General features: G+C 60.7%; 1 protein-coding gene across 2 annotated transcripts in view; it reads right to left on the bottom strand.

Moving 5' to 3' along the window:
- Window positions 1-4,069: 4,069 nt before the first annotated feature.
- CAPN10 (calpain 10) overlaps window positions 4,070-10,342 on the bottom strand; it is a 12,946-nt gene continuing 6,673 nt past the window's right edge. The window contains exons 5-12 of one of the 2 annotated variants that reach the window (XM_011969526.1): window positions 9,124-9,265; window positions 8,463-8,629; window positions 7,900-8,180; window positions 6,679-6,881; window positions 6,242-6,503; window positions 5,092-5,291; window positions 4,784-4,829; window positions 4,070-4,531 (exon numbers count right to left, since the gene is read on the bottom strand). In XM_011969526.1, coding sequence (XP_011824916.1) covers window positions 4,502-4,531; window positions 4,784-4,829; window positions 5,092-5,291; window positions 6,242-6,503; window positions 6,679-6,881; window positions 7,900-8,180; window positions 8,463-8,629; window positions 9,124-9,265 — 1,331 coding nt within the window. In that variant the 3' untranslated portion in view covers window positions 4,070-4,501. The remainder of the gene's footprint in view (window positions 4,532-4,783; window positions 4,830-5,091; window positions 5,292-6,241; window positions 6,504-6,678; window positions 6,882-7,899; window positions 8,181-8,462; window positions 8,630-9,123; window positions 9,266-10,342) is intronic. The other variant, XM_011969527.1, reaches the window with a different exon arrangement.

The following is a 10,342-nucleotide window of genomic DNA, read 5'->3' on the forward strand; positions in this document are numbered from 1 at the left end:
TCAGCAACATCCAGTGACCAGAGAGTGGGCTGCAGGCCCGGCCAGTTTGGGGCACAGGAGGGGACTGCAGGCCCGGCCAGCTGGGGACAGGAGGCAGGAGCACTGGCAGGACTGGGTGCTGAGGTGCCTGATGGGGAAGCTGAGACCTAATGACAGTGTCCAGAGACACAGGGTTTGACACCCTGGCAAGGCCCCTGGAGGTGGGACAAACCCGGAGATTCCCAGCAGCACAAGCCACACTTCCACTTTTGCTGGGCAGGGTGGAGACGTCACAACCGCTGTGGCTGGCGGAGGGTGGGCGTAGACGTGTGTGTGGTGGGAGCTGCCAAGCACTGGTTCCCTGGGAAAACCAAGGTCACGCCGCTCACTTGTGCCATGCTGGTTAACGGGGAGTGGCAGTTGTGCCGCAGGAGGCTGGTGGGAGTGGTAGCGGTGCCACAGGAAGCTGGTGGCAGGAACCACCATCACAGGGTTTGGCTCGCCAGGGGCGGAGGGCATCAGACCTCTACACAGCAGAGGCCAGGAGACAATCATGAACACAGTGGAAGGGCGCCAAGGGGCCTGACTGCAGGGCTTATAGGATGGCAACAGAGCAAGGCAGGGGCCGCCAGCAAGGGCAGCGCTCAGGTGGAGCCAGCAGAGGGATCCAGGAGGACCGAGGGTGGTCACTCCACTGAGGAGCCCCAGTTGGGCCCACACTGCCCGAGTTGGTTTTCGGCCCAGGTATCTGTTGACTGAAGAGGTGGCCAGGCCTGCAAGATGAAGGACACTCCCCCATCGGCAAGTGTGCATGACAGGGACTGCCCCAGGGACCATGTGCAGCGGGGAGAGAACGTCCAGACATCTGGGAGCCACTGAGCACACAGGCCAAGCTGACGCTGGTCCCCAAGGGTCACCAGGGCTCCATCACAGTGGGACACATGACAGGCAGTTAATAATGGAGTCCTGCCCTGGACCAGCTCACATGAGCCCACAGGGCCTACAGACCCACCCGGGGCCACGTCCTGGTCTCTGAGCCTGTGACAGATTGACACCTGGGGAGTGACCGACATCTTTGTTGCATCTTTGGGGTAGAGATGGCCGTGGGAAGGCCAAGAGGGACACTAGAAGACCAAGACTGCCCCCTCCTGCCCGGGTCCCAGAGCAGCCATGGCATGTGGAGAGAGGGTGGTGGCCCTGCTGTCTCTCCATTTGGTTCAGTGTGGCCCTGTGGGGTGGGATTCCTGGAGGGCCACGTGGCAAGTGCACACACGGCTGAGGGGCGGCCCAGTGCAACAGGCCCTGGAGGCCCAAGTACCCAGGGTTGGCCATCAACTGGACGAATATGCCATGGAAGATCAGAAACTGCTCACATTCCTATGGAATTTGTATGGAATGGACAAAGGCATTTGCCATTTTTCCTGGGGCCTTTGCCATAATATACGACAGACAGGCCAGCTGGCTGGACGCCCTGAAAGCACCGCACTGATCCACGACCTTGACGACAGGATGCTGATGGAGTCAAAGCACGAGGCAACCAGGGACGAACAACGCCAGGCCGGGGCCTGCTGCACCGGAAATGTTCAGGCTGGCTGGGGGTTAGAGGCCTGCCAGGCATTCCCTCCAATCGCACCTGGCACCTCCCATCAGAAGGAAGCACAGGGCCTCAGGGGTCTCTGCAGGCTCCAGAGGGAGCCTTTTCCACACCCAGGAACATGGTTCCAGCTGGTAGACCAGACGGCCAAGGCAGCCAGGTCGAGCGGAGCCAGCCCGCAGCGGAGAGATGACGGGCACCAACCACGGCCCCAGAGTCACGGAACGCTGTGCTTTCCAGGCCTCCTCTCAGGCGATGGCCCGGATGCGGGAAGCAGGTCCTGGCTGTGGACTTTGGGAAGAGCTGCTCAGCTGGAGGGTGTGGCCGCCACCGTCAGGGCCTGCCTCAGGGATAGTGGCTCCTGAGGGCCTGGGGGGCAGGGATGCTCACCATAAGGGCCTGGCCGGCCCAGGTGGGGTTTGCTCCAGAACTCTTCCCGGGGTCCCCACCACAGTCTATCCTGACATGGACACACCCCCTGCAACTGTCTTCCCTTCACAGGCACTGTCCCTGAGAAATACCTCGACCCCACCTGTCCCACCTCAACCTGCACCATCGGGCACCCTGCACAGGACCTGCCTGCCCACAAACCCAGGGATCTAGGGCAGCTCTGACCCAGCTCGAGCCTCTGGCTTGGGCACTGTCCTGCAGGGTATTTCTTTGGTGACTAGCCCCTCACTGTTTGCCCCAAGTTCCTGCACCCTAATAGGCAGCACCACTGGCTTCACCCGAAGTCAGCACATAAGCCAGTGGATAAGGGAGATCTGTGGCAGGCCCTGCACACAGGGAGACAGAGCCCAATGCTGCTGCTCAGGAATCCATGTCTGAAGATGCTGAGAACCCAGCTGCCACAGCCACTGCTGCTGTGGGCCACTGAACCAGCAAGCAGAGGGGCTAAGGGGCCAGGGCCAGGGCCAGGGCAGCTTCCTGTGGGTGAGTGGGGAGGGTGACTTGGCATAGCTAGGGTATGGAGAGGGGAACAGCGGCACAGGTCCCAGTGGGAACACAGACACCAGGACTCCAGAGATGGTCGTGATCGGGCAGCAAGGCCCAAATCAGGCTCACTGGGTGCTATGGTTTGGAGTTGTGTCCCTGCCCAAATGTCATGTCGAATTATATATAATCCCCAGTGTTGGAGGGGCCTGGTGGGAGATGACTGGATCATGGGGGCAAACATCCCCCTTGCTGTTTTCGTGACAGTGAGTTCTCCTGAGATCTGGTTGTTTAAAAGTGCACAGCACCTCCCCTTCGCTCTCTTCCTCCTCCAGACACCTGCAGACTGCCTGCTTCCCCTTCGCCATGATTCTAAGTTTCCTAAGGCCTCCCCAGTCATGCTTCCTGTACAGTCTTTGGAACTGAGGCAATTAAACCTCTTTTCTTTGTAAATTACCAGTCTCAGAGAGTTGTTTATAGCAATGTGAAAAAGGACCAATACACGGGGTCTCCCCAGGCACAAAGGGACTCAGGAAGCGAATGGAATTTAAAAGGGATCAGTGGTGGGGCTGGTGGCTCATTGCTGCAATCTTAGTGCTTTGGGAGGCCAAGGCAGGAGGATCGCTCAGGCCAGCCTAGGCAGCCATATATCAAGACCCGTAAGTATTCAAGAATTCAAAAGCTAACCAGGCTTGGCACCGCGCCTGCTTCCCTAGCCACCTGGGAGGCTGAAGGAGGATTCAAGAATTCAAAAGCTAACCAGGCTTGGCAGCGCACCTGCTTTCCTAGCCAGCTGGGAGGCTGAAGAGGGAGGATCGCTGAGCCCAGGAGGTTGAGGCTGCAGTGAGCTATGATCACGCCACTGCACTCCAGCCTGAGCAACAGAGCAACACCCTGTCTCTAAAACAAAAGGGCTTAGTGACAGCCCTCCCCAGCCATGTCTGGAACTGACCTCTGCACCGTTCAGTGACACTATAGCTCTCATTGCAGCATTTGGTATGAGGGATGAAGGAGAGAGGCCTGGAGAAATAAGTAATCCTAGGACACTGCGCAGGTGAACTCCGGCTGAAGGCAGAGGAGCCGTCCAGATCCAAGGTTCTCTGTCCACACGAACCCGGGGTGCCTCCCTCTGCAGCAGCTCCCATTCTAACACCCATTTCCGAGACGTCCTTCTTCACCACAGCCTTAGCAGTGCCTTCGCCGGCCCTCCCCACTTCTCACTCCCCAGTCTATCAGTCCTCTAAGGCCAAGGCCCACTCCTCACTCCCCAGTCTATCAGTCCTCTAAGGCCAAGGCTTGACCTGCCCTGGCCAGCCTCAACCTCAGCCCTCAGCGCCCTGGCCTGGGGCATGCCTTGTGCCCGCCTCTCCAAACTTCTCCCCTCCTCCCCACTTACCATCTCATCCTGCAACCTGCCCTGCCTGGGTTGGCTCTGCCCACCTCGCCAGGCCCCCAGCCCCTCCAAAGGCCATCTTCATCCTCACCACCTCGGCAGGCCCCCAGCCCTCCCCACAGCCTGCTCAGCAAGAGCGGGCACAGCCTGGAGCTACTTGGAGCAAGACGGATCTGCAAATCCTCAGCGTTCATGTTTATTTATAAAGTTACATCCTAAAAGTGATGCAAACAATAAATAGGTATAAAGAAGATCTGCTGCCCTACCCTGTGGGTGTGAGGCTTCCGTGTGGAGTCAGCAGAGGAGGATCTGGGAGGGATCCTGGGAAGCTCTGCGATCCTGGGGTCTCTGCCGTCTCAGAGGCGCGACAGAAGCCGCCAAGCTTCCCGCCCTTCCTCTGCAGCACCTGCTTGCCCCCAGGGCTGAGTCTCTCATGATGGAGGCTTCCCGTGGACCCTTAGGCAGCAGCCCCCTGGCAGGGCTGGGAGGCAGGCCAAGACTCAGGACCAGCCCTCACAGTGCAAGGCTGGCCGGCCCAGTTGCTGGGAACCTGTCAGGCCCTTCAGTTCCAGTCACCTGAGCTGGCATAGGGAGCCACCCTGTTAGGTTTTCATCACTGCCATGACGGAGACCTGCAAGGACAGATGGGGGCCCAGGTAGTGGTGGCACTCGCCCCTTCTCACATCCCACCCCGAGTGCAGCCAGGGAATGGGACGCAGCCTCAGCTCCCCCTTTCCTTCAAAGCACCGCCCGGGGCTCTCACAGGAAGAGTCAAGGGCACCTCACGTCCCAGGCAGAAGCCACCTGCCTGAGGTTGCAGGTAGACCCTAGGCCACCAGGCAGCCCCAGGCAGGTGAGCCGAGCTGGCGGAGCTGCATACACACCTCCTGAAGGAACTGGCCCAGCATCTCCTGGCTGTGAATGGATGGCCTGTGGAGAGACACCAGGTCACCGCTCCCAGACCTTGTCACACGAGGGGCTGCATGCTCCTGGCCCACCTCCCACCAGACTCTCCTCCCAGGCTCACACCAGCAAGGAAGGGTCCCCAGGCAGGCAGGACAGCCCTGGTCCGCCAGGATAGGTAGAAGCTTGAGGGTGAGGGGTGGGCAGGAGAGACGTGAGGGGACGGGCATGCACTAAGACTCCAGGACCTCAGCCTCCAGCTGGCCACCCCCAAGTCCCAGAGCCCCACCTGTCAATCCTGGTTGCGATGGTCACAGTGAAGGCCCCCTCTGTGTCTGGCAGGTAGGTGGAGGGCACGACCCTGTAGGTGCCTGGAGGCAGGAGGCAGAGCCGGCTCACCTCCTGGGCATAGCGATGCGGCACGCAGCTCAGCAGCGGCTCCTGCAGCAGCAGTGGGGGCGCATCCTGGCTCCTGCCACCCTCTGGGACCTGGGGGAAGCGTAGGCTCAGACTGAGGGAGCCAGCCTTGGGGTAGGGGATGCAGCCCAGGGCCATCTGCTTGGATGCCCTCTTGAGTTACACACAGCCCCTTCTCCAAGGAGGGGCTGCCAGGCCTGGACACTGGACTCACCTCCTCACCAAGGCCTGGCCGCCCTTGCCAGAAGGTGCCGGCAGTGGGGCCCCGGCCTGGAGGCCCATCGCATCATCAGGGGCTTTAACACCTGTGGCTGCCCAGCCCGCCCCAAGGGCTCCCACTGGCCCTGGCATGTGTTTTCCTTAGAGCTCCAGGGGACCTGAGCCGGCAGCCCAGGGCAAACAGCGAGGCTCCGACGGTCCCCAGGCAGCACACTGTGAACCGAGGGTCGCAGTGCCTTCCTCATCAGGGTCCCTGCATTCCAGGGGACACATGTCTGCAGAGAATGAACCTCGGGACACAATTGTTCTGAGTCAGGGTAAGTAGATAAGGGGCCACAGGTTGAGCCCAGTGACTGTGGACTTCCTCACACCCGAGAGGCTGCTGTGGCCAGCCAGCCTGGGCCTCCCCTCCTCTCACTCCTGAGTCCATCGGCCTCCTGCGTCCCTAAGCCAGGGCTCGACCCACTCCCGCCAGTCTCAACCTCGGCCTCCTGTCCCCTCCAAACTTCTCCCCTCCTCCCCACTCACTACCCCCTCCAGAAACCTGCCCTGCCTGGGTCAGCCCTGCCCACCTCCCAGGCCCCCGGCCCTTCCAGAGGCCATCTTCAGCCTCGCCTCTGTGAGGATGGAGACAGGAGAGGGCCCGTGCGGGTTCCAGGAAGCGCCTCAAAGGGCAGGGGGAGCCGGGCCTGTGTGCCCAAGTGACCGAGCCCAGAGCCCTCTGTTGAGACAGTGGAGGCCAAGATGCAAATTCTCTGTGGGCCCCTTCTACTCTCCCTCCCTCCCTGGGGCAAGGAGCTTGCCTGGAAGATATGGAAGCCGATGGGGTGGAACTCGGTGTCACTGGGCCGGCAGTGCTGATGCAGAGTGATGCGGACGCAGCGGGGGCCAGGGCCCTCGGGGACCGAGAAGGGGAAGCAGGGGTTGGTGGGGTACGAGGCAAAGTTCCTGCTGCCCCCTGCCGTCTGGCCGGCTCTCCAGGAGCCCCGCAGCTGCACGGTCCCCCACTCCCCCGCAGGCAGGGCTGCTCCGGGGCTGGCATTCTTGGCCACTGCCCTGATGGCGCTGCTAAGAAGACAACCATGGGAGGGCACTGGCAGCAGGTTCCCGGCAGCCTCAGTCCCCACATGGATACCTGCCAACCACAGAGGGGAAGTGCCCAAATCCTGCCTCGGAAGGGCCTGTGGTCCTCCAGAGGCTGTGGCTCGGAAAGCCAGCAGCACTGCACAGTTCCTCTCACCTAAGGGAGACTCGCCCGGTAGAGAAGACTCGGAGCAGGAACTCCCCTGGCGCGTCCTTCAGGAAGGTGCTGGGGACAGCCAGGTAGTAGCCCGGTGAGAGCTCGCAACGCAGGTGGACCTCCCGGTCATATGCGTGGCACGCAGTGCCAGCCACGGGGGGCATGGAAAGGACCCTGGGCAGATTGACCCGCCGCTTCTCCACCTGTGAGCACAGGCAGGAGGCTCAGTGCAGAGGAGAGGCCGGCGTCAGGTGCCCTGGCCTTGGCCTCCCTGCTCCAAGCACAACGGCCTCCGGAGTTAACAGACGAAAGCGCAAGGCCTGTCAGCACCCTCCACCCTCTCTCAGGGGCCAGCTAGAGATGCCCACCAATCCCGGGCTTCACTTGGCCCTGGGGCCAGTATCTGTCCCAGACACAAGCCTGCAAGTCCTCCCTTGTAGCTGGGCCCACAGAGGCACCGTGGCCCAGGCAACCTGGGGCTGCTGGACAGTGGGCCTTCCAGCAACTTCTTTTGCAAGAGGAAAGGAACACCATGTGGGCCACATCCATGAAGGAACAGGGAACAGTGTAGTGCCAAGTGTCACACCCTGTCAAGACACACAAGATGACAATCCAGCCCCTAAGCAAGCAGCTGGCATATTCTCGACCCACACTCAGGCCCTTTGCTTCCGGGCGCCCCCATCTGTTCTTCCAGGAAACAGCATATTTTGTGAACCAGTGGTTGGGCCTGGGACTGCCTGGGCCTCAGAGCAACCCCATGAGATCCACGTCAGGACCCTGTCTTGCACGGGGAGAGACAGGGAGGCAGGGAGAGGATGTGTGCCAGGTCACACAGCAAGCTGCAGAGCTGAGACTGGCCCTGACAGGTCCTCAGCCGTTGGCTCTACCTCCTTGCCTCAGAAAGGCACAGCGCTGCCAGGAGTCCCCAGGCCCAAGCCCCTCCTGCGGGTCCTGCCCTGGCTGCAGACTCTGTTGCTTTCCTTTGGCCAATGAGGCACACGGCAAGGCAGAAAGACGCCTAGACCTGCAGTCTCAGGTCAGAGCCAGGTCTGGGAGCACCAGCAGATGTCAACCCCGTGCGACAATACAAGGATGGGGGAGACTGTTGGGGCCGGTGGCAGAGTCACACGTGTCCCGGCAGAGCCAGTCCTAGGACTAAGACCTCCATTGGCCTCCACACCACCTGCCCAACCGAGCGTGAGCCAGGCGGGGCTGAGTTACCTTCCAGAGGTGCAGGCCCACAGCCTGGTAGTGCTTGCCCGGGATGCTCGCTGGGCTCCACGAAGTATGACTGTCACCCACCAGTGCCCGGGCCCGGCCTGCCCAGTCCACTGCACGCAGCCTCGATCTCTGCAGGACGGCAATGTACACCTCACTCGGTTCTGAGACCCGCAGCCAGAATTTGGGGTTGCTGGGAAAGCCGCTGTTGTTCCGGCAGCCTCCTGCTGACTGCCCCTTGACCCAGGCCCCAGGCAGCGCCCGAGTGTGGCAGAGCAGTTTCTCTAGTGAGAAAACACCATGCATCAGCTGTGGGACATGGCTCCTCACTGGCCTCCCGCCGTGGTGGCCTCATGAACCCTGGCAGCGTCTAAGCAGCAGCTACGGCCACAGACAAAGCCAGCCCCTCCCACGAGACCACTCTCCTCCCGGCTCCTGGGACAGAATCATCTATCCACACTTGAAAGCAGCAAACCAGGAATGGGCAGGGGGAACCCGGGCACCTGCCCAGCCTCCTCACTTGGGCAGGCAGAGCACATGCCCAGCACGGCCCCTCGGGGCACTACCTGTGTAGAGGCTCTGCAGGTGGCCGGCCTCCGTGATTGGGTAGCCGATGGTGATCTCGTCAAACTCCCTGAGGAACTCTTCCTCCTCCACCCAGAACTCCCCTTCCTGGAGCTGGGACAGGAGCTCAGACGTTACCGCTGCATCCACCTGGCTCCACCCTTCACCCCTGGAAGAAACCTCATCTCAGCAGAAGCCCCTCCCGAGAACTGGTGGCATCAGCTGGCCGGCAGACTGGGGGGACACCTGGAGGGGACCCAGAGAGCCCTGAGTTCCTGCCAGTGCCCCCGCGCCCCAGCTCTGCGGCCCCTCCCACACCGGAAGCAGCTCTGCAGCACAGGGCCTTCCGCGCAGCGGCCACCCACGGGAGCCTCTTTTCCCAGAGGAGCTTCACGTCTCTGGACGTGTCTTCCCAGGACTGCTGCCGGAGCCCGTGATGACGTCTGCCCTATTGAAACCCCAGGTCCAAGGGCCACCTGGGTCCCAGGCCTCAAAAGGATTGTCTGGAGCCAAGACAAGCATGGTGTCACAAGAGCAGGGGCTCAGGGGCCTTGGTGGAGATAGCCAAGTATGGTCCTGACAGCTGAAGGTGACCAGGACACAGGCCAGATTGGTACTGGGTCCCCCTCCCGACAGCAGCATGGTCCAGGCCCCAGCACTCACCCCTCTCTCCAGAGCCCCTGCCAGCACCGCCGGCCCCAGGGGTTCTGGATCCGCAGCAGCAGGATGCTCTGGCCCGCCTGATCCTGCAGCTCCCGCAGGTCCGAGACAACGAAAGCATGGAACTCCCCCAGCTCCCGAGCACCTGCGTGAGGAATGGCTCGGGCACGGGCACGAAGGGCACCATGGAGTCCCAAACTGACAAGGACACACGGGCCTCTGTCTCCTCTGGAGATGCTCCAGCCCACCTGACTACGGCTACATGGGAGACCCCAGATCCCCATGGACCACGGGAGCTCCTTTCTTAGCAGCTGTGGCCCGTCAGCTCAGGAGCATCTCCAGGAGCAAGCACACGGGACCTGACTTGGCTGCCATTCGGGTCCGGTGCTGGGTAAGTCATCCCCTTCTCTAGGCCTCAGTCATCGCCCGTACCCATCAGTGCACGACGCCTGGCACAGCACCAGTTCTCAAACATAACGCACAGATGCATCTGCAACTGCCAAGAACCTAGAGTGTTTCTCTTGGCAAAGCCTGCTGGAGGTGGGACATTCACATAGTGCCTTGGCTAGAAGCCCACTGGAGGCAGGGAGGCCCAGGGGGGCAACAGCTCCACCTGGCCAGAGACCTTGAGACAGACGGGCATAGAAAAGAAAGAGCCAAACAGAGAGGGGCACCGCATCTGTGGCGGAGCAATGGTCTAGAGAGAAGGGTCTCCTGGAAGGACTTCAGTATCACCCATGCTGCAGCCCCTTGCCACCTCAGCAGGCTCCAATGCACCTCCAGTCAGTGCCAGCTGCCATCTCTCTCTGCCTGGGGGCTTTCTCTAAAGTCTGAAGTGCTAGGACTTAGCCCTATCCCACCCTAGAGCAGCCCAAAACCAACAGCTCCCTGAGCTGATGCCCACAAGACCAGGGCCCTCGCTCCCAGGTGGGAGGCTCTGAGACCAGCATCCTTCCTGGCACCCCCGCGGGGCTGGTGGGGAGTGCACGCCCTCCAGGTTCTCTGAACCTCTCAACGTGCTCCTGAACCCCATCTCAGGGTCTGCTTATGGGGGACCAAACCAAGGCCTATGACAATCTGTTGCAGTTTATTGTGATACTCATATTATTTAACCAATATTTTAAAAATAATCCTAAGTATGAAAAAAATTATAAAGATGTTCATTGATGTTATTTAGAATTATATAAAACCAGAAAGATCTTTTTTTTTTTTTTTTTTTTTT

The sequence above is a fragment of the Mandrillus leucophaeus genome, unplaced genomic scaffold, assembly GCF_000951045.1.
Source record: "Mandrillus leucophaeus isolate KB7577 unplaced genomic scaffold, Mleu.le_1.0 Scaffold898, whole genome shotgun sequence".
Taxonomy (NCBI): Eukaryota; Metazoa; Chordata; class Mammalia; order Primates; family Cercopithecidae; genus Mandrillus; species Mandrillus leucophaeus.